The sequence below is a fragment of the Neocloeon triangulifer genome, unplaced genomic scaffold (assembly GCF_031216515.1).
Source record: "Neocloeon triangulifer isolate White Clay Creek 2 clone unplaced genomic scaffold, ASM3121651v1 ptg000012l, whole genome shotgun sequence".
NCBI lineage: Eukaryota > Metazoa > Arthropoda > Insecta > Ephemeroptera > Baetidae > Neocloeon > Neocloeon triangulifer.
In genome coordinates this window covers 11140198-11167058 of record NW_026775554.1, presented here as the reverse complement: position 1 = coordinate 11167058, position 26861 = coordinate 11140198, and the positions used below count along the sequence as shown (strand labels likewise).

Here is a 26861-nt window from a genome sequence, read left to right as displayed (position 1 = left end):
TCAAAGCCGTAATCGTGTTTTACTGCCTGCAATATCGACTACGGCGGCAACGACCTGCCTGCATTCTTTGCCATAAAGTCTGGCCGTGCTGCAGCGAGAGAAGAAGAGATGCAGCCGCCGCGGCTTCGCAATACCGCCGCGCATCTTGGTCTAACGACTGCCGCCGTGTTCATAATTAGCACCTGATGCACCAAAGCACAAAATGATTATGAGTGCGGCGGAAAAGGAGAAACTTACACCCTTGTCGCCAACCAAATATAGATTAGGTTCAGACACACTTTTTTGCTTATTTTTCCCTTGACAATTGATTTATTCGATTTTTGTATCACTTATCATTTATATTATTTCCTTGCAGTGATATAAATGTATGAACACTCAAAATGTTATTTCTACAACGGTCAGGGTTAAAATTGAGCTTTCACAATTTTATTGAATAATTTCCTTACTTTCTTGAAAGTAGCTTTTTTTCTTTGATTATGCAACCTGCGCAACACAGATTATGAAGTACCTGAAAAGAATGTGTGAGTAGGCAGTTTATTTGCTTGTAGTTTTATTTATCATTTTATTATAAAATTTATAATGAAATAATTTAATTTCATTATAATATGAATAAATGAAATTTATTTACAATTTAAATCGAAGAAACAGATTCATTTAAAAAATAAATGAAATCCTTACAAAAAGTAAAATCTGCCCACAAATTAAAGAGTTTTTATATCAATCCTGAAAATGATCGATAGATAAAATTAAAAATCGCCAAGGAAATTGAAAGCCTTTGATTGACGGGCGTGAAAAGAATTCGCTACCCTGTCTGATTTTTATTTTTAATTTATTCGCCCTCTGCGCAGTCATCAAAGGAAAAATCTGAGCCGAAAAGAGCGGCGGCGTCTCATTTTCACTTTCATTTTCTCTTCTTTTTATTGTTTGCGCTTCCCTCCGAGATTTTCTTCGAGAGGCTCGTATTTCGGCATTCATTAATTTCTCCTTCATTAATGCACTCTCGCGCATTTCTTCTGTTAATGGCGCGCTAGAATTGCAAATTAAAGAATAAAACAATAAAAAGACTGCGGAGCGCTCTTTCAAAAAGTGGGAAACTTTTAATTGCTTCCATAATGGTTCGTTAATTTATGCGCAAGGAAATCTTCTCCGCGTCGCATCTCATTAAAACGCCACTTCTCTTTCCTTCTTTCGGTGCAGCATCTGCTCCGATTTTTCCGAGGAAAGATTCAATTCCACGGGTTTTGCCGAACTTTATTGTCGCAGCAAATTACTTTGTGCCCTTGTGCAACTGCTTTTACAATGCATAAATAACTAGTCAGTCGACACGGGTGGCCATATTGCCAGCGTCGGAAAATATATATAAAAGCTGGTGTAACCACAAAAGAGTACGAGAGAGAGGAAAAAATGTGATGCGCCGCTCGGAAAAGTCCTCCTGCTTTTCTCTCTTCCCTCCAGCAAGCAGTCAGTGTACAGCGGCACAGCATACCCCATAAAGTCCCTCCATGTACTGCTGTACATACACAGCGAGCGAGCGAGCCGAGCAGAGAGAGTAAAAAAGCAGGGAGCCGTGGGGGTTGAATGGCGGCAGATTCGCCGAGTTTAATATCAGGCCGGGGGGTCGTCATCTATCAGGGCAAAACAGACAAGAGTTTTATTAAAAGTCGGCGCACAACGTCAATAGCCGCCGGAGGAGCGAGGGGCGGAGCCGCGCTCTCTCTTCCATCTCTGCAGTCCACACACACACACACACACACTCTCTTGGTGGAAAAAAGGGCCAAGACACAAGGCGGAAAAAGCGGAAAAGAAGCAGCGAGAGGAGGAGGAGTTCTTCTCTGCACAAGCACGGTCTCCTCTCTTTCTTCTTTCTTTTCTATATATAAAAGACGAGAAGAAGAGGAACAAAGGGCCAAGCAAGATTTCCCTCTCGCAAGACCCTTTTGCCCTCTCTTGCTGTAAATACACCCCGAAAACGGAGCGGGCAAAATAAATAAATTCTTATTTGTGTGCGAGCCCTATGGCTGCTGCCGGAAAAGAACACACACACGCAACCTTCTCCTGCTGCTGCCCTTTTCTCCTCGTCCGTCTTTTCCTTTTGGCCTGCACGCCGGATTGTTTATTTAAAAATTTCATTAGAACAAATTCCACGGGCACTTTTTCTCAGAGTTTGCCTTTGCGGAGGCGCTTTCCGTTGTGTTATGGAATGCGTGTATATTCGCATTGTTTTTCGCGGCGGTTGAGTGAAAAAAGTTTCGAAAAGGCAAGTAGGTCAAATTAACGTATGCCTGGGCTTTACAGCCATTCATAAGATTTTTATTAAATGCTCAAGTAAATCTGATAAATAAAGTCAGGAAAGTTTTTCTAAATTTGCTTGAAAATTTTCTGTCCTACACACAATTAAATATTTGAATTATTAAAAATAAAAATAAAAATGACCAAAGGATAGATTTTGTGCGGTGTTTTTTCCGCAATGAAGAAAAATTTCCCGAGAAATTTTCTCTTAAATTAGATAATTTTTTTATCTTATAAGTAATGTAGCAATAATATAGTAGGATTGGTGACCAAAAACGGAAATTTTTCTCTCTTATATAGATGAATAATTGAATTTCATTTAGTTGAAAATCAGTTAAAAATACAAAAACGAAATATTAAATACATAAAATCTATAATAAAACAAAATTTCAATTTTCTGATCATTTAAATTCACCGATTATATTACTATGCACTCTCTCTAAAATTATTTGTATGATTATGAGTTTTGAGTGCTCAGCTGGAAGTATCCATGCATTTAATTCGTGATCCATCTCTCGTCTCAAGTGGCCCTGCAATTCATCTTTTTCCTTTCGAATGATCTCCAACTAAAGGTAAGCTGCAGCCGCCCTGCTGCTAAATTCCACAAAGTGCGTCGCCGTGGGACGAAATCGTCCCTTCATAATGATGTTTGGCGAAAGGATATCCGCGTGTCTCGCTTTCACTTGTGCGCTTAATCCCCGCCCGCGTACATTTGATAAACAGAGTATAAACTTCTGCCCGGCCAAAACATTTGGTGATCGGCGAATAATCCGGCAGTCAACATGCAAAGTGCCGACCGAGAGAACGCGACGCGGCCCCCCGCGAATTCATTAAACAGAGCAAGACACGCGTCCATCTAATCCCGAGCGCTGCTGGTCGTGTGTCGGTGTTTAGCGCTGCCAGCGAAAAAAAAAAGAAAAGCAGGCCACCCCCTGCGCTGCGCACGCTATACACCGGAGCGTGCGTCGTGCTGTGTGGCAAACCGATCACTGTGCTGTGATGAAATGGAGCCGGGCAATAAAAATTATTGCCTCCAACCGCCGTCTAATAGAAATTAACGACCCGCCGCCGTTATTCAATATTCATATTTTCATTAACCTATGAATGGGAATGCGCCTGCTTTGTTATTCATAGCGGCCTCCGCAAATAGGAAACCGCAACCCTTGTTTGATTCCAGAGTCTTTCAAACCTCCTTAATTCATAGTTCATAATATATGGGTAAATCGTTCATTTTTTTAAACATTGCCCCGTGATGTTTTTAAAAATTTGTAAAAAAAATAAACAATTATGTTTATTTAAGTTTTGTTTCCTTAATTTTAATTCTCTTTTACTCTCCACTCGTAAACCACCAGTCTATCTGTATCATAGCTCCATTAATAAATTTTAAAGTGGTAGAATATCACGATCAAGGGTACATTGAATCACGTTGAGTTGAATTTTGACTTCCGTCGAGAAAGGTGCGTTCAAAATACACTTTGCACTATATATGCATTCCGACCAAAATTATGTGACAAAAATTTGTAAAAAGAAAATTAATAAAAAAATTGTCAACTTTCACGTTTAAAATTATTGTAAAATTGAAGCTGAAATGGATTTTTCTCAAAAATCGGTTAATTTGACGAAAAAATTTTTATTAAAACATTTTATATACTAATAATTATTGTCAACATAATTTCACACAGCTCATGAATTATGGCTGCGTCTTGCAGCCAAAACATGCTGTTTTTTGAGACAATATTAACACATAATTATCCCTATCAAGGAAAAGCGGACTTAATTTTAAACAGACAATAAATGTTACATTACAAAGCTACAACTAATAATGACAATTATTATTGTCTTCTATACAATAAAAAGCTTATAAGTTTCCATCGATGAATTAGTTTGTAATTCAAGTTGACAACATAAAAGTTATGTTTCTCAAAATTTTGTTTTAATTTTGTTTTATAATTTCAAACCAATTATCGGAAGCGGATTTTTGTAATAAAATTTTTTTATTTAATTTTGTTTTCAAATTAAACTGATTTAACGATTGTAATTCAAAATTTAGTTTGAGATATTCTTTTTTAAAGCGCGGGTTAGTTAACTTTATCGATTTGGGAAATCCGCGTCATGATCGTCTTATTGCCAGTCGTCGCCAGTAAATCAATAAATAAATTGGATTATTAGTAATAATTTTTTCAAATTATAATAATTTAGAATCTACAGCACCAAACTTTTGCCACGCCGGCTACATGATTTCCCAATTTGGCCACGTTTTTCGCTTTAGCCGCGGCTAAAGGCAATAACAAAAGGATTATTTGTCCATCAGGAAGCGCGGCACTTTTATTTGGGAGGCCGCGAGGGTGCCCCGGGGGGCTGGCGGCGCATATTAACTCTCTCGCGCGCTACCCGCTGGCTGCTGCACCCCCTCCCCCACTATTAGCCAAATCCTCGATCGGCCCTTGCTCGCGGCGAGTCAACACAGAGAAAGAAAGGGCCGCGTGGCGCTGGTGAGAAAATAGCTGCGCCCACGTGGCCGATAGCAACAAATTGCCCCCGAAAAACGAAAGAAACAATTTCGCCGCCGCTATAAATAGGGCGCGTGCCCTTTTCCAACTGAGAGCGGCGCGCACCCCCCAGCAAATGAATTTCGACGTACGGGCGTTGATCGTTTTATTTGTTGTTGCGCTAAACGGATGAATGGGCTTTTTCTGTGCGCGGACGCAACCGACTGGTATTAGATAAATTGGCCACTTTCTCATGACTTCAAACGATCTTCATTTTGTCGCCGCGTGGCAATTTGAACGCAGGCAGATAGTTATTTGAAGCTAGTCAATCAAAAACAATCAAGCTGATTGCGGCCTGTGCTAATTTATTGCTGGAAATCTGAAATTGTCTTAAGGTTTTGAAATGTAGAGATAAAATAATTAAAATATTATGCTTTTGTTTTTTAATTTTTCAGAATTACTAAATTTTTACATAACCCTTTTAAAATGCAAAAATGTGTAAGTATTAACTTGGATTCAGCAAGAAAACATCGTCAGCATATAAATTACATTTTAACACATTTTGCCAGAATGTATGCAATATGAATCCAAAAATTGCATTGCATTTATTTAAATAATTAATTTTTTACATGAATTTACAATGTTAAGATTTTGCACAATGATTTATTGCAACAGATTAAAAAAAGTTAATTATTTCTCCCCTCTAACCAAAATTCTCCACATGTATTTTCAGTGTTTTAGTATTTAATTCTGTGTATTGACTTGATGTAAGATGCTGTGTATTTCATATGTGTGTGAATGAAGAATAAATTAATAAATTATTTTAAAAAATACCATTAAATTATAACAATTATTTATTTGAAATAAATAAAATAAAAATCAAATTTTTAATATGTGTAATGTTTTAAATAATAAACTATCTCAGAATAAACACGATCTTACTGCGATCGCGATGGCGATTGCAATCTTTAAATGAAAAAAAGTTGTGGAGATTTAATATAATTTTTGACTTAAAATTTTATATCCAATAATTTTGAATCATTCATTATTTTTATCGTAATTCGGTGAATTTTTATTAATGACATAATTTTATTGACAATTCACTGAAATTAACTCTCTGTTTTAAGAATTTTTAAATTTTGAATCATTTTAAAGAAGACACAAGACAGAAGTTTATCCATCATCAACTTTGGGAAGATATAAAGTTCCGCAGACTTGAAAAAACTTTCCTCTTGTGTACATATTGTGGCAAATTCAAATATATCACAAGTTCGAACACAAACAAAATAAAACCGGTGACAATCTCTTCCACATTCGATATTGCACACTCGAAAAAGAGCAAAACACACAAAAGCGAAATCATTATTCGCCGGGCAGATATATTAAAAACAGGGTCCAATCATTCATTCCAATATTATTTTTTTCAACTGCATATCGGCGCCGCCAGTGGCTATCGTTTCATTATTTATTGCGCTCGGGGCGCAGCGTGGAATTATTAAAAATTATTGGTGTGCGACGGAATTATTAATTTCGCGCGCGTCGTTGCAGAGATAAATCACCAAGCGAAAACAAGCTCACAGTTTCATATCTGACACAACACAAAAACACCTACGTTTTATCAGTTGTAAAAAATTATTTATTAACTCGGCCCACCCGCGCGCGTATATTGATTGCCCGAGTGCGATTTTATGATTTTATCGCGCTATTGTTTGAATATCGCTCGCGTGTGTGAGTCGGCGGGGTGATAAAAAGGAAGCAAGAGGTGCGCGCGTGGGAAATATTCCGTCTGATTTGATATTAGTATTTGATTTGCCGGTGCTCTCCAGATACGTTTGCAGATAAAAACAGCGGGAAGGCTTTGTGAACGCGTGGATGAAAGGGAGGCGCACGTTGAGTAGTTTTGATCGCAATCATCCCTTGCTGTTCACAGCCGTGTGAGAGAATTCCTACATAATCTAATAAAGACATGTTTTATTGTTTGATTTAGATTTATTCAACCAGAAATTCTCAGTTTATGTAACACACAAATAACATTGTATTGAAATAAACTTAAGTGTTCTCGTTTATGAACTTAAAACTTAAAATTGCTGAGTTTATTTTAAACAAATTTTTTTGTGATTAAAATTTTCTTATTTATCAATTCATACAAGGATATATGCGGATGAATGAATTTTTAAATGCCAACTGTTTCATCTTTATTAAAGCATAAGATCAAGTTGTTTTAAATTGATGGTTGGCTTAATTATTGTTGTTTATTTATCCAAATTGTTACAACACATTGTTTACATACAATTGTTGAATTTAATTGAGAAGAAGGAGTTGTTGGACCAAATGGCACAACCACTAGCTAGAATTTTACTAAAACTTCCGAGCTCAAAAATACCCCATCCGCCACAGTTTAACTTGAATTTAAAAAGCATAACTTATTTCAAAAAATTTTAAACACACAAATATACCCAAAAACTAATAAATTTGCCCATTAGCCAGCAAACTCCACTCACGGTTATAAATATAAATATTACCATGAAATGAAATATAAATGGAAATGGAACCGTTGTTTCTGACAGAATTTGACCCCTGGTTCATATCTGGTTATGAACTGGTGTAGAACTGATGCAGAACTGCTAGACCTGGTTCTGCACAATTTCCGTACGATTTTTGAACCAGGTCTGCACTAATTCCAAATTTGATACAAAAAAAATTTAAATTCTTGAATAAATTTAATAAAAATATATATTTATATATTAATATATATCCATGAAAAATGATATTTTATGGAAATTGAACCATTCTATCTGACAGAATTAGACCTCTGGTTCAGAACTGGCGCAAAAATGGTGTAGAACTGATGCAGGACAGCTAGACCCGGTTCTGCACCAGTTCCGTACGGTTTTTGAACCAGGTCTGCAATAATTCTTAATTTAAAAAATTTTGATACGAGAAAATTTAAAATTCCTTAGAAAAATATTTATATAAATGTATATATATATCCATGAAAATGAAATATAAATGGAATTGGAACCCTTCTTTCTGACAGAATTTGACCCCTGGTTCATATCTGGTTATGAACTGGTGCAGAACTGGGTTAGAACTGATACAGAACTGCTGAACCGGTGCTGCACCAGTTCTGTACCATTTTTGAACCAGGTCTACACTAATTCTAAATTTGATAAATTTTGATACGAAAAATTTTTTTAAAAAAGTACATATATTTATTTATAATAATGATTTTCACGATGATTTTAAATTGGAAATACGAATAAATAAAATGCAACTGACCTTTTGATGCCCAAAAATTCCTGCTTCATCGCATAATGGGTGCTGCTGGGTCACTTATGTTGACAGTTTCTTGTACACCTCAGCTGATATGATGAAAAAGTTTGATTGCACGATTCTTGCATAATATTAGCACACAAAAAGAGATAATTTCTCCTGGAACTGACTGGAACGCACGTTAAAGACAAACGTAGTGTCAAACTGAAGGAATGCCATTCGCACCAGCTGTTTACATTTCGCTTGAGAACGAGTGGATATGAGACTCTAAAATGACCAAGGAGCGTTTGGTGGCAGCACTGAGTGAGCACTCATCAAGAAATCGCAGCTGGATTGAGATGAGTGAATATTCATTGGGAGAGGAAATGCGGCGATCCCACAATTTGGTTTAGTGAACAAAAGAGTTTAAAGGAAGATAAGGGTGTTTTCATCTTTGCTGGAAGCGGCGAGAGACAAAAATAACTTTTACGTCCTTTCAATCTGGGTGCATTAAAAATCTCAATTATCAGCTGAAATCATTTGGATATTCTTTTAAAAATAAATAAAAAGTTAGGGTCTGCTTGTCAGGCAGCAATGGATAAACGATAGCATGGAAAGAGGCGCTCTGGCCGGCTCTCGCCGTGCAGGAGCAAAAGCTAATTTTAAAATTATTGGAAATTGCCTATTTTAGAAAAATTATGGCAAAAAGCCATTTATAGTAAAATTGGCAAAAGCTTATTTTGGTATAATTAAAAATAGCCCATTTTAGAAAAACGGAAAAAGCCCACTTTGGTTTAATTGGAAAAAGACGTTTTTAGTAAAATTGCTGGAAACGCCAATATTTTAGTTAATTTTGAGGTAGCCAATTATAGTAAAATTGGAGAAATGAGGTTCTAGCGAATACGTTTCTGGCACCTGAAAATGAGGTTTCCGGCGAATAAGTGTTTTTATTTTATTTTATTTTTTTTTTTTGCTACTTTTACAGGAATTGTTAAGAAAAATCTATGTGATGAAATAAATAAAAAATTAAGAATTTAAATTCATTCAAGTAAAGTTTTCCACACATTAATTTATTTAAAGACAACACAATTTAATTGTTTCTAAAAAGATAATCTTAGAGCCAGTTTTTGCGATAAACTGCATGACTTAGGTGTATGCCAGTTTAGTACTTCCGAATACCGTACACAGCAAACACAACAGAGCGAGAGATAGATTAGGCAGACAGGCAACTATCTCTCTGCGGAAGGCTGGCTGTTGGCGGATCCGCCGCGCGTGTTTGATGAAAGCATCATCCCCTTGTTCTGAGGGGTTGGAGCAAGCGGCGATGAATTACACAGTCCACCGAGCAAGCCGAGATTTCAGGTGAAGCCAGTGACTGGAATAAACGTGCATAAAGGCATCTAGCTCTCTCTGAAACACGCGACTCCCTTTGTAGTGATGAAACGCACGCCTGCCCGGCGTCTCTTGATGCGCGAACGCATCTCATTATTTATTGCTCTCACCGAACCGCTCGTCTGATTCCTATCTGGCTGAGTGCAAGAAATTAGCCCTGTCAAAGAAGCATCTCTGCACAACAGGAATCCGCCCGGCTGTTTTTCATGACCGCGCCGCAATAATTCGCAAATTTGATGGTCTCTTCTAGCGACTGGTTAGGCAGCCGGCCGAACATGTGTGTTGAGCGCGTAGTCTAAACTGTAAAAAACTCAATCTTCCCTGTAAATGAAGATTGAGTTTTTTATCAGTACAAATTCATTGATCAAGGCTTATATTAAAAAATCAAATCGTTTTATTAGAGAGAAATTGTATTTATGGAGAAAATCAAAGACTAAGATGATAAAATACCTTATAATGAAATTCAGATTGCATAAAAATTTTATTTAAATAAATAATTAAAAAAAAATCAAATTCACCACTCACTAAATTTTGAAAGAAAAATTCCATTTGTCAGAGCAATTTCCTCACGAGATTTTCCTTAGTTTGAAATTATTTATCTTATTGGAATATTTAAAATTTAAAATTAATTAAAAAATAGAATTTCTAGTTATAATAGAAAATTCATGAAATTTTTGTGATTTTTTTTATCACATAGTATTTAAAAGAGTCTCTTCTCATTGGCTGCAAACAGCTCAAAGCTTTCTGCTGGTTGGCAGTTGAAATCGTACCCAACTCAACTCAACGCAAACTACAAAAGCAATAATGTTATCATTAATATTTGTTCGCAGCATATTGGAGCGGCGATATTGTTTGCTCGTGTTTGAAGTGCTGAAATCAGGCATGCAACGCCCTACATCACATGCGAGAGCGTCACCGCCTCACTCAGCTCTGTCTCTCTATCGCGTGTGTGTAATTATGCGCAGTCCAGTGATCCGCAAGCAGACTCACCTACCACCGCTCATCATCAGTTTGTCGTTTAATATAGTCACAGAGCGACTGTGCACTGTGGAGCTGGTAACAACCCTGGTAATTATTTGTCAGCAAATTGCGCTATTCAATATTCATAAATTAATTTTTGATTATAAAGTAAAGTGTGTGCATAGCAAGAGGCAAAATTTATTATGTAAATATTGCATAACTAAATAATTATATTTGTGGCTGAATAAAACAAAAATGTATAACTTCAAAAATCATTTCAAAGATTAAATATTCTGAAAAGTTCAAAGCAAACTTTTACTTACTCCATAATTCTACTGCGCATTTTTTTTTAAACTTGTCAATCTTACCCATCTTATTATTGTGATATTTTCACGTCCAAGAGTATCCCGTGGTTAAAACACAGGGTGCGTATTTGGGAGATCGCGTTTTCCTCCCCCAGTGACTCGCTGGGGGGTCACATGTTGGCGTCAAAGCTGCCGGCGAAACAATATTGTCGCAGAGGCGCAGCGGATTAGCCCCTTTTTGCATAGGGGGTGCGTTTTGCCATCTCCATTCCTGACGCCGCATTCTCGACGGGGATAAAAAGCAGCAGCTCTTTTTTCCTTTCTATATTATGTGCATGGCAGGTGTCGGTGATGTTCCTATGATGCTGGGCTATGCGATTTTAATATGTCTGCTGACAACATTATTTTTACTTCTGCCTTCTTCTCGCTTTGAATGTTGCTCTCTCGTCGCCAGATTGTGCGCCTCAAATGGTTATTTATTTAACCGCACTTTTTGCGATGAGAAAATTTCATTATAGTTAATACTTCAAATTCAAATTAACAAGAATCAAGTCTGAAATTGTCTTTATTAAAATTGTAAATTTTAAAATTTTTTGATTATGACTCAAATAAAATTTCAAAGCAAACCTTTTTTAAATGCAGTTTTTAACCCCTTTAATTCTTAAATTAGAAAATAAAGTGAATTGTAATTAATCATTCATCACCAGTTTATTTAAAGGGCGAGTAGAAATAACAAACGCTCAATTTGTTTCTTCGCAACAATGTTCACGTGCAAAGGGTCTCTTTCTAATTTTTCGCCTCTCTCTCTCCGTTGTTTCGTCGCTGACGCCCACGCAGTTTTTCCAGCTGGCACGCACAACAAGCAAAGGCGGCAATGAATAAGCGAGCGAGGAAATTTATTATTTCTCGTCGCGAGTTTTACTCGTTTCAGGATATCGGCGGCGTGTGCTGTGTTATTTAGAAAGCGCTGAGGCACTCGATTTCGTTTTCTCATTTTTCTATCGTCGTTTTGTTAATGTAAAAAAGGAAAGGGGTTGTTGCCATTAACATTAGCAGAGAGGCGAACACTGCTGCTCGCGCCTTTTGCGCGCACTCTTGATTAATGGCTCAACTTAATTAAAAGTAAAATTCAACTTGAGGAGTGCGCTCTCCAGCGGAACCGTCAGCAGCAGCTCGGAAACAAAAGAGGGCAGAGGGCGAATGGTTTTAAGTGCAAAAAGTGCGAAAAGAAAGAAAACAAGGAAAGTAGTATAGTCGATATGCATCGACTCTAGAGAAACAATTAGGTCTTACAAAAAAAATAATTTTTTGTCATAAATTTAGGAAATTAAATTTTTACAATTATTTAATAAACATATTAAAAATTAAATAATAATCTGTTGCTAAAAAAATATTTTATGGGAATTTTTTAAAGGCTGTAAGAAATGAAAAAATAACTAAAATAAAAAAAGGAAGAATCCAACGGAATCTAATAAATAATTCTTTCTACGTCCTTTGTTTAAAATACCATGTATTTCTTCTAGTCTTTTAATTAATAATACATTTTTTAATATTTTGAAAATTAACTTTAAATTCTAATTTGGTGCATATTTTTCCAAAGTTAAAGGTACTCTTGCCTTTGTTCTTCCAAAGCAAAACTGCTAATTTTAACCCCTTCTCCCCGCACGTTAGGCAACTTGAATTATTTTCCAAACATTTAACTATATATTTTGGAATTGACTGGTAATGAATGATTTAATTGATTTAGAATATTGATGAGGATCAATTGAAAGTGAGTTCGTGGGAAAACCAATCGCTAGAATCGCCGGCGGGGTTTGTCGACAGCTCACTAGAGAGGCAGAGCATGGTGCGAAAAGAGGGCAAATATTCCTCTAAGGGAGGATGGCCGCCGACTGTCTCCTCGGTTATTGAGGCGACTGATGAGCCTGAATTTGCATGACAATCCCGCTGCTAAGCGAGCGACCGACGCCCATGCTAAACACTCTCGCCGAGCGGCAGCCCCTGGGTGGTTAGACTAGAAGTCGGTCTGTCGTACAAACATGTCGAGCAGTTTGCATAAACAAGCACTTTACGAGGGGGTAATACGAGCATAGGATGTGCTGCTATTGAGAAGCAGCAGCGCAAATAAAAAGCAGCGCGGAGCCGACGACGGAAAATATTTTATCAGAGGGAGTCGAGGAAAAAGAAAAGGCGAAATGAGAAGAAAGAGAGTCTCGTTCTTTTATTTGAGTTGTCAGAGGCAAGAAAGAGGCACATCAAAGGAGCACACCTTTGTCAGCATCCGGAATATTAATTTATGAAAATTTTGCGCTCGGCGCCGGTCCCATTGAAGTTTTATATTAAAATTTTTGCAGCCGAAGAAGAAAGGCGCGCTACGTACATAAGATCTCATTATGCGCGCCAAAGGAGCAAACGAACGAAGTCAATATATGAAGAAAAAGAATGAAAGGGGAGAATAAAGCAAAATTTGTTTTTCCCTTGAATCCAGTCATTTTAAAAGTTCTTTATTTTAAAAGAAAATGAAAATTCTTCATAAAATAACGTGAAGAAACTGAAGAAAAAAGTAGAGTGAGTATTTTGTTGTTCCGCAACAACTCTAATTTGCACAATAAATGAAATTTGTCTCTAATTTATGACTATTTTTTATACATATTTTTAAACTAAAAATGAGTTGTCCTCAAAAAAGTCTTTGCTGCAGCTATTTTTTAGTCTTGTTTTATTATTATTATAAATTATTATCAATTTAAGGGCAAATTTAACCAGAAATAATAGAAAAGTTTTTTTCTGAAATAAGAAGCTATACATTAAAATTTAAAAAAGTAACTTCAGTATCTTTATTGCTCTCTGGTTTATTTTGAAGCACATTTTCCAGACTGAAATTTTAATGTCTTGGCACTCTTGGCCCGGCCCTAAAAATATTTTTTAAAAAATCCTTATATTTTGCTCATCAAAGTCATCAGCCTCATCAGAGATTCTTTAAAATAATTAATATCAGTGTAATTAGAGATTAATGATAAGAAGTTATTAAATTATGGAATAATTTAGAAAATAACCAGTTTCGTGTCCCAAGGCTTTTTTAGATTAATTAGAATTTGTTTTAAATAAATAATTTTTCGGTTCTTTTTATTATAATCTAAATTTGGTCAAACATGAATCAATTAGAACCAATTAGCTTAGAAATGAATGGTAAAGTGGCAGCCAAACAGGTGCAATTAAACAATCGTTTGAAATCCCGACTGAAGCACTCAGCGCCCACTTGAGCGTCAGAGCAGCGTAATTAACATACAGAGCGGCATATTCCAGCTCTCGTCAACCGTAGACCCACTCGAGGGATTTCTCTCATTTGACAGACAGCACAGGCCAATAATATAATAATACGCACGAATGCTATTTCGGACGCGGCATCGTATTATTTTTCATTTTGAGTGAGCTGCTTACAAACAATGAATGAGGGGCATCGATGCGCCGCCGATTTAATATATATCTCGGCGCAAAGTGTGCCGTTGCTGTGGTGGCGGCAGCTGAGCGTGACGTCACTCTTTTTGAGCCGCTGCACGTGTTACACATGCAACATATTGCACTTGCACACAATATAGACTCGGAGAATTGTTTTTCGGGGATGCCTCTCTGACTTCTGGCGTGACTACCCCCACACGTAAGGCATCGATTATGATTGTATGAAGAAGAAAATCGTCAAAACATAGATTTTTAGCCTCAAACATTAATTTTATTATTGAAAGAGAGTAAATATTTTATATAAAATTTTTATAAATAGATCTTATTTATTTGAAAAAAATACAGCTTTTTAAATAGTTAATGACTAAAAAACATTAACTCAATGAAGTAAAGAAAAAAATTTGTAATTTTGAATTAAGTTTTACGTGATAGTTTAAACAGGTTTTTGATATTTATACATTTATTTAACCAAATTTTATTTTGTATTATTATTAATATATATAATACTATTATTTCAATAAGCTGTTTATTTCTAACACTTTATAACTTTACGTAATATTTCTGTCCTTTTTCATTACATATCAAACTGTGCAAATTCCCCCTGTAAAGCCGCACGATTGCATTTTTTCCACATCACATGAAACATTTGCGGTCGGTCCGTAAGAGAGCAAACTCCGATTCCAACACAAACAGAAACGCGTGATTTTGCGTGAAAATCGTCCAATTTTCCAGGCATCACTCACCGAAGTGTGAGTGAATAAACTCGCGCCCTTCGCTCTTTTGCGCAACGCGTGTCATTCACGATCAGGTCCAGCGCTAATCGAGCAGTGACAAGGGTCGAAAACGCGCAGCACCTGCAGCAGCCGCGACGACGAAGGAAAATCAGAAATTCAAATTGCGGTGCGTGGCTAATTAATAAAATTGTATGCATTCGCACAAAGCGCAGAGTCGGGGGCGACTCGCGATTAGCCACACTCGCGGGGCAACAATTTTCCGCCCCCTTGCACTCGCGGCGCACAATGCATATCAAAATCAGAGGGCCCTTTAAATAATGCGACGAGCAGATGCACGTCGGCGCAGCTAAAGCATGAATATCATATTTTTGATGTGTTTACACTTGGCCCGGCGGATCGGGGATTTAAATTGACTTTTTAACTCCTTCCTATTGTTCAACGTCTGTTTTCAAAAGGCGATACAAGCTTTCTATTAGCCAATAATCCGATTTGTATTACATTCATTTTGTTTACTGCCCAGGAGTTTAAAATATAAAATTTACTCTACATCTGGTAGTTGGTTTTTTATAATAATTTTGACATACATTATTTAATTTAGCAGAAAATTTGTATGTCGAGAAGGAGATCCAATAAAAATTTGATTAGCAAAAGAATGCGGCAGATTCTCTTCGCCGTTACCTACTACATTCCTTCCAGTAATTAGACCGCTTTAATTAAATCAAAATTTTTATTATGTTCCTAAAGGAAACACTGCTGAATTCTTAATAATAATTTGATGAATAAATTAAAGACGGAACCTTTGGCAGGGAAATTACAGTAGGAAAATATTAAATAATTACAAAATTACTGTAAGGAAATTTGAACAAAAGTTACACCATAGAAATTAATGGAGAAGATTCAGGAGGAAAATTCAAACTCGAAAAATATGGTAACCAAACTGATACCTAATGCAGGCGTGCAAGTTGCATAACTTCAAAAGCTGCAGGCGCACGTGTAATACATTCACATCCTGATTATGTCAACTGTTTGCTAAAAATCATAAACAGATTTTAATTAACAAAAGAGCATTTCTCGCTAAGATCTGTAAGCGTTTAAGAGGCCTTACTTAAAATTTTCATCTTGATTTTGAGAAAGAGAAAAATTGAAATAAATCAAAGTATGCTTGTTTTCTATTTTCCAGGAGATCGAAGGTGCCGCGAGTCTATCAGAAGCTGATGAAGTGTCCGAATCGCGCTCCGCGTGCTTCGCAACTCTTTTTGCACTGGCGAGGCGTGGCCGGCGGGTGCGGCGCCGCCGATTTGGCCTCGGCCACCCGCACTACGTGCTCGCCGAGCGGGCGCACTGCCCCCGAGGGGCGGGGTTTGGCTCGCAGGCCCTGCTCCGCTCCATGTGCCGGCAGTCGCTGTCGATGCTCACCCCGATCGACCCCGCGAGCACAGGGTGTTCTGCTGCTGCTGTTGTTGCTGCCGACGACGAGACCAACAACTCATGATAGAACTGCACGCGGCCATGGTCCAGGACTCCGACAGTATCCACTCCACCCCGCCCAGAGGCACAGGTAAAGAGAGCAATTGCAAACAAAATAATTCTCAAAATTTAAGCTCAAATTATAAAAAAAAATTTGCACATCTTTTTGCATGTAGTTTCAAAAGAAATTGTAAGGATCACAAATTTTCATAAGTTTTTTTTTAATGGCTATTGTAAATATAAAGCAGCACTATAAAATTAGAATCGTGCTTTCAAATAATAAACTAAATATTTTATTCACAATATTTTTTTTGCAGGTAAACAAAAATTTAATTTTTATTTTAGGCCAAATCAAATATTGCTGCAAAGTATAATTCCAACCAAAAATATCTTTATTTTTTAAAAAATCTTGTACATTTAAAAGAAACTTGTCTTTCTAAAACCAACTGGTTATTGATTATTAAATTATCAGATGGTGAAGGTTTATAGAAACCAAATTTTCTAATTCGGAAGTGAGAAGCTTGATGGTCAGGGACGCGTAGAATTCATAATTACAAAACTTTCCTTGAGAGCCTTTGAGCTGCGAACTTTGGCCAAGGAGGAAAAGTTTGCCAGTCGCAAGTGAGAATTCGTCGTGCTGCTCTTAACTCTCTCTAACTCTCAAATTTGCATAATGCGTGCGGTTTGCCGAATTGGGCGGCTTCATTAAAATTCAGCACCGCGTGAACAACAAAGTTATTCCAGCTTTATTTAAAACGAGAACGCTGCTCGCTCTCGTCTCGCGCGCGCTCCATCAAGGTGTTTGCTCAGCTAATGGCGTTCGCCGTCTTCAAAAGAGTGCTGCTTACTCTCTGCACGGCCCGAGTGCTAATCACCACCACTTCACACCTCTGAACAAGCAGAAATGCTTTTAACAGGGCCTTTTTGTGAGAGTTGATTAAAAGCTTTTCGCCATTTTCGATTCCGCAGGGCGCACCGATTTGCATCATAGGTGCATTTGCATTCTGCGCTTTCTGTAGTAATTCTCTGATGTGAAAAGTTCACGTCACTGTTTGAAAACCATGTTGCAATTTGGCTTTAATGCAAGGGAGCTCCCGTACATCTGTTTGTAGAAATTTTTTACTTTATTTTTCTATTTTGGATATTTTAGAATTTACAAATACTTTGTTTACAGAAATATAAAATTAAATTTGATATAAAAGGACATAATAAATAACCAAAATATCTTTTTCAAAATTGACTACAAATTTAATCTGGGGTTTCGGCTACGATGAATTATTTTTTCTTTAATCCTCCAAAAATGAGGATCGAGAAGCTTTCACTTTAAAATGAGGAAAGGAAAAAGAATTAAACTTTTTGAAGTAAACACTTTCGACAAGACTCATCTATTTTGTACTTGTCTTGTATCAAAACTCCTGTCTGCATGTTGAAAATCTTGCTGCTGGAGAAATATTTCGCCCCCCGTGAAGCACTTTGCAAGTCAAACAGGCCTTAGTTGAAAACAAGCATCGCGTTTTGCTTGAGTTTGTTGGCTGTTGCATGGGAAACAACGTGCGGCCGCAGCATCACAAGAGAGGCAGGTACAGAGTGCAAAACTTTTAACCAGACGTAATGAAGTGAGAGCTAAAATTTACGCACACCTAACTACCGCCGTAGAACGAGCGGGCTGGAGTGCTCTTGACCGTTGGTGGAAAATAACGCCAGCACCTGTAAAACCTGCTGCAAGCGAAGTATCGCATTTCCCTCCCCATGTCCCCATATATCGATTTTTTTAGATTTTTCAGTTTTTGGTGTTTAATTAGTGTTATCTTCATTGTTCTTTTTTCTGTTAAAAATGTTAGATATTACATAATTTTGCATCGCCTTTTCTAATTTTTTTAGTCAGTTGCATATAATAATTCTGTCCTTAAAATCCCAATAACTACTAACGCACGACTTTCAGTTAATTTTTTTATTAATGTTTCAATTAATTTTGAATTCAAATTATATAAACTTGTATTTTTTTCTGTATGGAAATTGAAAAATCTGATATTTTTTTTATCATCACAATGTCTCTTGCACCGGCAGTGTGTTTGCCAGGACAAAATTAATTAAGTGCGGCGCAAATGCAACAGTTGGCTGCGGGTTCAAAAGTCACGTAACTTTGAACATACCGTCGTGCAGCGTTTAGCGCGCTACAAGCACCACACACCAGCCACCGCCACATTGTCCGCACCGGCCATACCCAGAGCACGCGCATTCCTCGCCAATTAATCCGACGTGCGATGCCAAATTGCGATTTGTCACCGGCCGCCGCATAACTCGCATGAGCGAGAATTTCCGCTCGTTTTGTACAAAATGAATAAGGTTTCTGCGGCGTTTCTATGGTATTTTTTATTTGTATTATTATTGTATAACTAGAAAACCAATATCAATTAAATTTTACAGCAAAAACCATCTGAAATTTCATATGGCCAAGAAACAACGAAATGAATTTTATTGAAAAGTTTAAATTATTATTAGTCTGCACCAATTTAATAACAAAATAAATATTTATTTATGAAATAGCAGTAATTAAAGAAAAAAAATTAAAAATCAGACTTGTTTATTATTTCTAACAGTCGTAAATGTTAAACAGTAAACGCCACAAAAATAATAGTTTCATTATTTTACTTTTACTCTGACTTCTTTAGTCAGTCTGTTTAGCATTCAGTCAAATGTATTGTATTTTTCTTTCGTGAAAAATGCCAAATCGATGCGCTCTGCAGAGAATGTGCCGATTATGCAACTGCTGCGTCAGCTATGCCTGACCGGTTGCATAATGGGGAATTTTTCAGGCGCGCGTGCGAATGCCTCTTGGTCTCCATAGTCGAGCGAGGCCGTTTGCGAATTCCTACATTCCAGTGCCACGCGGGGACAACACAATATAACAATGAAAAGTATGCAAGACTGAAGTCCATCAGTGACCAATTGAAAAATTCTATATTTTGGGGAATAACTTTCCTGTCAAACTTCTTGTATGAATTATTTTCATTGTTTTGTAAAAAAAAAAAATTCTATATACAAACATAAGTTAATGAGATTATTATAAACTATTTAAATCCTTTTTAGCAAAAGTAATCAAGACAGTTCTAGATATAAATTGTCATTCTTTACTATTTTCTAAAATTTTCAAAACATTTGAGATATTATTTAATTTAAAAAAAACATTGTATCCTAATTATTCCAGAAATGGTGAGTGGTCCTGGAACAATGGGCGGTCCTCCACTGAAGACACGGCAGAGCAGCGTGGACGGCGACAGGCCGTGCGAAGGCTGCGGCCTCCGAATCAACGACCGCTACCTGCTCAGCGTTGGCGAAAGTTTGTGGCACGAGCAGTGCGTGGCTTGCGCCGCTTGTGGGGTCATGCTGACCAACTCGTGCTATTGGAGGAACGCCAAACTCTACTGCAAGGACGACTACGACAGGTAGGATTGAAAAAAAGGCAGGGGATGTTTTTTGTTGCTTTGAAGGAGAAAAGAGAAACGTGCGCGCGATATTAAAAATTCCACTCGCGAGTTGAATGAGATGCTGATTCGCAATGATGGCGCGGAGTTTACATTATTTTGCTCATTTTGCGCGTAGGTGCCGGGGAGGAAATGCTTTGTGTATTTGTGTTCGCTTTTTTCCATTTTTGAATGGTGCATTTGAAGCGAGGATTTTAATAAAACGTGAGGAGGAAATGAAAAGCGGCGCGAAGGCAAGAGAGAGAGATAGAAAGGGATGGCACACACAAGTGGCGCGCGCTAAAAGGATTTTTACACGAGTTAACTCTTCTCCACGTCGCATAAAACATTCTCTCCTCTTTTCTTCAGCCAAGATTTTTAATATCGCACCTTCTTTCGGAGGCGCTCGAGGAAATATCCTGTGCAGCTTTTCCAACAATTAAGCGGCGCCTCTCGCGATCGCGCGTCGTTTTATTAAATTTATTCTTGCCGGAGGGAAAAATTCACCCAGCTTTATATAAAGTTTTGTATTTTTTTTTTTCAGGATATTTGGAGTGAAGTGCTCCGGGTGTGGGCAACGGGTGCTGCCTCACGAGCTCGTGATGAAGGCGCAGACCCACGTATTCCATTTGCGCTGCTTTGTATGCACTGTCTGTTGCCAGCAGCTCCAAAAGGGCGATCAATTCGTGATCAAGGCAGGACAGCTTTTCTGCAGGGCTGACTACGAAAAGGAGCTCTACATGATGCAGCAGGCCAGCCCCAGAGGTAAATATACGCAACCCGAGCGGAATCCCTAATCAGACAATCCTGTTTTTTTTTTATATATATAATGTCTTTGTTCACTTTGGTGCGAATGAAGATTTTCAGTTGGTGTCTCTTTTGCAGACGGCGTGTTGGATGAAAACAGCAGACCGAGGGATGGTCGGAGAGGGCCCAAAAGACCACGCACCATTTTGACCTCGGCTCAAAGACGCCAATTCAAGGCGTCCTTTGAAGTCAGCCCCAAACCTTGCAGAAAGGTAAAAATAGTATACTTTACCCTGATAGAAGTAAAGAAAATTGCAAAAGAAAAGTAAAAACCAAAGAAATTATTTATTGGCCTGATAATTATTATTCCAACTATATTTTAACGTATATAATTCAGTTTTAATGCTAAAGAACTAAAACAAAAAAAATTATAAGAAATAATTTAAAAAGAATATTAAATGAAACATTTTATTATATTAATTGGTGAAAAATTGTGATGTCATCAATAGGTCAGGGAAGCTTTGGCAAAGGACACAGGTCTCAGCGTCAGGGTGGTCCAGGTTTGGTTCCAAAACCAGCGCGCTAAAATGAAGAAGATCCAAAGAAAAGCCAAGCAGGACGCTGACAAGCATCCAAAGAACAAAGACAAAGATCTCGATGACACCAGGATTAAGCAGGAAGACTCTCACTCCGATTCAGGTATGTCTTCAAGCGCAGACCATTTGCTTTAATTTATGAAAGATAAATAATACCACAGACCTCTTAGGAATGGGAATGCGAGACCCAAGCGAAGCTTTCACGCCTGGAAGCCAACCTCTTAATCCCAACATGCCCTACTCTCCAGATGGTGAGAATATTATATTTTGAAAACAATTTCATAAAACATTTTTTAAGTATTTTTCACAAAATTAAGAAAGTCTATTTTAAGCGTGCAAATGCGACGCGCGTAGAATAAAATCCCATTTTCTTCTCCCCTATCTTAAGCGTTTCCGTGGTGTAGTGGTTATCACATCCGCCTAACACGCGGAAGGTCCCCGGTTCGATCCCGGGCGGAAACATTTTTATAATTTTTCTGGTGATTAAACGTAATTTAAAAGTAATCGGGAAATTTCAATCACAGATAACTACCCAACCCACTCCGGCGAAAGTTTTGCCAGTTCAGACATTTCCCTGGACGGCAGTACGAATTTCGACCAGTTGGACGAGACGGCGTCTGACAGCATGTCCCTGCAGACACTAGAGCCTGTTTCTCACCAGACCACACTCGACATTCCTGGGATGACCTCATTTGGGCCAGTCAACCCTATCGACAAGCTCTACCTGATGCAGAACTCGTACTTCAGTACGGAGCAGTGACAAGAGGCCACTTTCTTCTCACCCTTTTACACATAAGAAGGGACTCGATGCTTTATATTAAACCTCTAGTCAGTGTGTAATATGGAGCATGGTTTTGTGATATTCTTAATAAATCGAAAAATTAATTTATTTAATGAATTATGACTGTGAATGAAATAAATTATATATGAAGCGAGTCAAAAGAGTGCTTGGGCAGCAGTTAGTCAGTGTATATTGAAAAATTCTAATTGTTCTTTTCTAAATGTAAATATATAAAAACCAATAGAGTTAAGTCTTTGATTTACAAGTCAACCTACAATTTAATTAAGGAGAATGCAGGTGCAACAAATTTAAATTTGTATTTTTTCCATTTTAGTTTGTGAAACTTTTATACAGGGCGACATTCTTCTCATATCATTCAATCTTCTTTTATTTTCATTTTGCGCTATTTCATAAAAAAAAGAAAGAAATCTTGGCATTGCTCTGGAATGCACAAGAAAATTAAAGCTTGGACAAAAACGAATTTGTCATACAAAAAGCGTATCAATTGTCACGATTCACTCAAACTGAATTAAATTTTGTATTAAAATCTCCACTTGCAAGTGACAGCGAATTTTATTTTACCAGCATTTGCAGAGAGGAGACTTTACCTAAAACCGATACTTAGTTTTCGAATAGGATGAGTGGTTTAAGCCTTAGTTTGTGCAGCAGCCTCTTTTCTGGCTGCGTCCTGTAGAAGTTGTGTGTCCACCTCGTCCGCTGGCAGCTGCACATATCTCACGACTGAGCCTCTGATAAAGCAGTTCTTCACGGACATCTAAAATAAAATAGCATGCTTTTGATTTTGGAAAAAAGATGGCTTCCAGCTATGATGCAACCTACCATGTGAGGGTATTTTTCAGGGTCTGTCACGCTGATGTCCGTCAATTTGATGTTCAGGTACTGATCTACGGAATGTAAAGTCCCGCATATGCTGTAAATTTAAAATAAGTTTTAATTGATGCCGGGTTAGCAATAAATTTTAGAGTTTCTTACCTCAGGTCATTTTTCAATTCAACAACCACGTCTTTGCCTACTAGAGACTTGAAAAACGAGTAGAATAACTGAAAAGGGGAAAATATTTTGTAGATATTAATGCCTTGTCATTTAAAGTTAAGTTCCTACCATATTTAAGGCTAAATTCCAGCTAAAATTGAAAAGATTGCAGTTAGAACTAGGTTTGTTTGATTTGATCTCGTGTTTATCAACAGAAGAAGCCGGGCAGCCGCGGGGACGCACAAGCTGATATCAGTGTTGCCAACATGTCTTGGTATATGGTGTAGAGTAGAACTGTCGAGTAGACGAGTTGATGAGGGATCTTGTAATGAGGGGAATTAAAAATGAAAATTAAAAAGGAACAAAGAAGGAAAATAAGAAATAGGTAGTATCAATTACGTCATTTCTTTTATTTTTATGATCATAAAAAAGTGACATTAAAAAGTATAAAAAGAGAAAAAAAATTATAATAGAAATTGAATGTGTCAAAAACTATGATAATAATACAAATTTACATAATATTGTTGTTATCCACTTACAAAACAGTTTGATATTCAGTTTTACATTTATATTGTATGTAAGCAAAAATGATACAAAACAAAGTTAATTTTCACATACACAATAATTAATTTTATACATTTTATATGTATGTATTATTTTTTACCATACATTGTAAGCTAAAAAATCAGTCAATTTCTTAAGAAAAAGAAGTGCACAAATAGCAACAAAATGCTGCTCCATGGCAATTGAAAAGTCTGTTGTTTCTCTTTCACCTATTAAACTTACATATTCATTTAAAATCTGGGACCCCAGGTGGGTCTTCTTCAAGTTCAGCTATAGCAGCCATCTCTTCTTCTTCCTTTTGCTCTGCATATTCATCTTCGCTCTCCTCACTATCCATCATATCTGCCATTTGCCTCCATTGCGTCAATTGCGCTGCAGATTTAGGCTGAGAGTTTTAAAATAAGGAATCAAAACAAAATAAATCACTTAGGTGGAAAAAAACCTACAACTGAGGCCTGTGCTTGTTTCCTTTGCAGGAAAAGAGAGTCTTTTATGGGAATTTCTTTCACGGCATGATTTTCGATGCCTTCAGGTCTTGGCGACTTCCCACCGGGAGACTTGATCGGGGCTTCGTTGCTCCTGTGGGGTAGAAACTTTTCTTCGACTTGGTGGTTTGACTCAATTTTAGTGCACATATTTTCTACAAACGGCTCAACACTCCTACAGAAATAAAAGTTAATTTTAATATTAAATGTGTACAACTTTTGGCCTACTCTTTTCGCAATTGAAGGTAATTCAGCAAAGGATCAGAGGCCAATTCTTGAGGCGGTTTGGTCGTCTCACCCTCAGCCACATTCCACTCCATGTTTTCACCCAAATTAACTTTTGTAAGGTTCCCTCCCAGAGCGTTAATTTGTACCCGGTGAGCAAGTTCTTCCTCGATTCTGCTCTTCAGGTTCCGCACTTTTTCTCCTTTGTCTGCCAGCTTTGCAACAAGTCCCCTGTAAAAATTTTGCCATTATTTTACCATAATTAAATTAAATATTATTATAGGAGACTGATTTAAGCTTAAATAACTATGTATGTATATTTTATATACATACTTTTGGCCCAAGATGCGCTCTTGTCTTTCCAGCAATTCTCTTAGTTGAGCGTCATTTTTCGCTTTCAAGTCATGCATTTCTCGCTTTTGTATTTGTCCCTCACTATCATCCTTATTTGCGCTCCTTACAAACACATTTGAGGGATCCATTGCACAATCTCTATGGAATCTCAAAATATTTGAAGATCTACAAAAAATTGCTAAACCCTCTTCCGAATCTGGATTTTTCTAAGCGTGCTGTTTTTGTTTACAAAAGCAACAAGTTTTGAGACTTCCCGCTCTTGACAACCTTTGAAGCTGCCAAACGTTTAAAGTTTAAAAAGATCGTCTCAAATATTGCGCCCTATGATTTTTATGTTTCAATTTGTTTCCTGTATCCTGTATTTAAAAAATATCAGCATAAAGGTAAATTAAATTATTCTTAAATGATTTATAGGTTTATAAGTCGTATGTATTTGAGTTTGAATTACAGTTAAATTTACGGCTAAATTTATTTATCCTAAATTTACATTGAAAATAAGTTTTTTGGAACATTGGCTAAACTGATAATTATTGCCAACATAACGCAATACGCAAATGTATCAATTTTCAGCTTTCTCTTGTTTTTGTTTTGGTCTTGCGTTGCATTAAGCGTCGTTGAGAGAATCGTCTGTAAAATTCTTCTAAATTTTCTGTTTTGGACTTTTCTGCTGCTTAGGTTTGTAACAGATTTGGAAAAATCATATCTTAATAGCGTTGGTTTATTAAATTTCTTATTTCCATTGCTTGCAAAAAGAGTGTGAACAGATAAATGCGCTGGTGCTCTGTTATATATATATGAGCTGGTTTTTCCTTCTTTTCAAGGTCCCTGCATTTTGTCAAAAAATCATTTTTCTAGTCTAAAAGACACGCTTTAAAATCTTTTGCGGCCAATTTAGTCTCCTTGAAATTAAAAATTCCTAATTTCAGTGCGTAAAAGGGTCCTTTATAATGACAACCGCCGCACGCCCGACGTTTGAGCCAGCCAGAGGAGGTACTGGTCGTGGAGAGAAGGACCTGAGTGCCTTGTCCAAACAGTACTCGGCCAGAGATTTACCGTCACATACTAAACTTAAATACAGGTAAAATAATCACTCTCGTTTTTATGGTTTAAGGAAAAGCAAAATTTCCATTGCAGAGAACATGGACAGGGCACCTCTGAGGAAATCCGTGGCCGTGATTTTCGCAAGGACTTGGAGGATCGTGAAAAGGCTGTTGTTAGGGAGAAAAGGCCACGCGAGCATGTCCAAGATGCTTCTCAGTAAGAAAATTTTCACTATTTAATAAAATTAACCTGTTTTGGATTGATAAAAAAAATTAATTTTATATTAAGATTGAAATTTAGAGCATAATTAAAAAGGATAGTCATTTACAAAATGTCTTTTTTAGTCTTTTTTACAGCGTGTAAGATATGCCCAAAATAGATTGAAATTTAATGGAAGTATTTGCTCAAATAATTATTTTAATTTTATTTTTAGGTCATCAGCCCCAATGGCAATTGCAGCTGGGAGCTCTTCTTCTACGGTCAGCAAGAGACCAAGGACAGAACAAATTTCCACAGCCAACCTTGATGCCGACGACCCTCTTGACGATGATGATTCCGACGCTAGTGATTCCGATGAAGATGACACAGCCCAGCTATTGGCTGAGTTAAACAGAATCAAGAAGGAGAGAGCTGCAGAGAACACCAGAAAGGTAATTGAGCTCAAAGCATCTTTTTTTGAGTTGTTTTGTTTTTTTAAAACCGTTTTTGTGCTTTACAGGAAGCTGAAAAGAGAATGGAAGAGGAAAGGATACGAATGGAAAACATTCTGAGTGGCAACCCTCTTTTGAACTACTCTGCCCAGGCCCAGAAAGGCGACCTGAAGGTGCGACTTTTTTTTATAAAAAATTTTAGATAATTATTTGTGATAATTATTTTGTTTGACATAGGTCAAGAGAAGATGGGATGACGATGTTGTGTTTAAAAATTGTGCTCGCTCAGAGCCGTCGAAAAATGAACCTCAGTTCATCAACGACTCTCTTCGTTCAGAGTTCCATCGCAAATTCATGGAAAAGTACATCAAGTAGAAAATTGACAACTTTGCATTTTTTTTCATTTAATTATAAGGATTGAAAATGTAACAATAAATTTCATTTGCAAATCTATGTATCCTACCAGAAGGTTTTTACTTTTCCGAGTATTCAAATACATGCTCCGAAACTGGCTTCACCTTGAGCACAACTTCCCCTTTTGCAGCCATAATTTCTTCAATATTCTTCCCTTTCAAATCTTTAAACCAGTCCAAGTGGTCTGCAATCAAATGTCTACT

General features: G+C 37.2%; 4 protein-coding genes and 1 non-coding gene across 6 annotated transcripts; 3 read left to right on the top strand and 2 right to left on the bottom strand.

The window, feature by feature from the left end:
* The first annotated feature begins 16340 nt into the window (after positions 1 to 16340).
* LOC132196932 (LIM homeobox transcription factor 1-beta-like) lies at positions 16341 to 22097 on the top strand. Of its 2 annotated transcripts, none has more exons than XM_059619887.1 (7): positions 16341 to 16435; positions 19553 to 19790; positions 20353 to 20573; positions 20694 to 20827; positions 21065 to 21254; positions 21322 to 21402; positions 21676 to 22097. In XM_059619887.1, exons 1-7 carry the CDS (start codon positions 16366 to 16368, stop codon positions 21909 to 21911), a joined length of 1170 nt encoding a protein of 389 aa, XP_059475870.1. In that variant the 5' UTR covers positions 16341 to 16365; the 3' UTR covers positions 21912 to 22097. The 2 variants fall into 2 exon arrangements, with proteins under 2 accessions (XP_059475870.1, XP_059475869.1); XM_059619886.1 differs by having other exon boundaries at positions 21313 to 21402.
* Positions 21541 to 21613, top strand: Trnav-aac (transfer RNA valine (anticodon AAC)). Its single transcript has one exon. It is a non-coding gene; the product is annotated as a tRNA-Val (tRNA).
* Positions 22098 to 22178: 81 nt separating the features above from the next.
* On the bottom strand, positions 22179 to 23185 carry LOC132196934 (U6 snRNA-associated Sm-like protein LSm2). The gene is made up of 4 exons (XM_059619888.1): positions 23055 to 23185; positions 22926 to 22993; positions 22773 to 22863; positions 22179 to 22707 (listed from the first exon to the last, which is right to left on the bottom strand). The coding sequence occupies exons 1-4, from the start codon at positions 23055 to 23057 to the stop codon at positions 22579 to 22581; spliced, it is 291 nt and encodes a 96-aa protein (XP_059475871.1). The 5' UTR covers positions 23058 to 23185; the 3' UTR covers positions 22179 to 22578.
* Positions 23186 to 23314: 129 nt separating this feature from the next.
* Positions 23315 to 24794, bottom strand: LOC132197242 (DNA-directed RNA polymerase II subunit GRINL1A-like). Its single transcript, XM_059620393.1, has 4 exons — positions 24533 to 24794; positions 24203 to 24430; positions 23936 to 24149; positions 23315 to 23874 (listed from the first exon to the last, which is right to left on the bottom strand). Exons 1-4 carry the CDS (start codon positions 24679 to 24681, stop codon positions 23716 to 23718), a joined length of 750 nt encoding a protein of 249 aa, XP_059476376.1. The 5' UTR covers positions 24682 to 24794; the 3' UTR covers positions 23315 to 23715.
* A 302-nt stretch (positions 24795 to 25096) lies between these two features.
* On the top strand, positions 25097 to 26697 carry LOC132197462 (protein CWC15 homolog). The gene is made up of 6 exons (XM_059620759.1): positions 25097 to 25228; positions 25480 to 25631; positions 25688 to 25810; positions 26028 to 26244; positions 26313 to 26417; positions 26482 to 26697. Exons 2-6 carry the CDS (start codon positions 25501 to 25503, stop codon positions 26617 to 26619), a joined length of 714 nt encoding a protein of 237 aa, XP_059476742.1. The 5' UTR covers positions 25097 to 25228; positions 25480 to 25500; the 3' UTR covers positions 26620 to 26697.
* The last annotated feature ends 164 nt before the right edge of the window (positions 26698 to 26861 follow it).

Coding starts and splice junctions, on each gene's coding strand:
- LOC132197462 (XM_059620759.1), top strand. CDS start 25,501: ATGACAACCGCCGCACGCCCGACGTTTGAGCCAGCCAGAGGAGGTACT. Junction 25,811..26,027: donor CATGTCCAAGATGCTTCTCA/GTAAGAAAATTT, acceptor TTTTATTTTTAG/GTCATCAGCCCCAATGGCAA. Junction 26,418..26,481: donor CCCAGAAAGGCGACCTGAAG/GTGCGACTTTTT, acceptor TGTTTGACATAG/GTCAAGAGAAGATGGGATGA.
- LOC132196934 (XM_059619888.1), bottom strand. Junction 22,864..22,925: donor GAATTGAAAAATGACCTGAG/GTAAGAAACTCT, acceptor TTAAATTTACAG/CATATGCGGGACTTTACATT. Junction 22,708..22,772: donor CTGAAAAATACCCTCACATG/GTAGGTTGCATC, acceptor ATTTTATTTTAG/ATGTCCGTGAAGAACTGCTT.
- LOC132197242 (XM_059620393.1), bottom strand. CDS start 24,681: ATGGATCCCTCAAATGTGTTTGTAAGGAGCGCAAATAAGGATGATAGT. Junction 24,150..24,202: donor TACCTTCAATTGCGAAAAGA/GTAGGCCAAAAG, acceptor TTATTTCTGTAG/GAGTGTTGAGCCGTTTGTAG. Junction 23,875..23,935: donor AACAAGCACAGGCCTCAGTT/GTAGGTTTTTTT, acceptor TAAAACTCTCAG/CCTAAATCTGCAGCGCAATT.
- LOC132196932 (XM_059619886.1), top strand. CDS start 16,366: ATGATAGAACTGCACGCGGCCATGGTCCAGGACTCCGACAGTATCCAC. Junction 16,436..19,552: donor CACCCCGCCCAGAGGCACAG/GTAAAGAGAGCA, acceptor TAATTATTCCAG/AAATGGTGAGTGGTCCTGGA. Junction 20,574..20,693: donor GCAGCAGGCCAGCCCCAGAG/GTAAATATACGC, acceptor TCTCTTTTGCAG/ACGGCGTGTTGGATGAAAAC.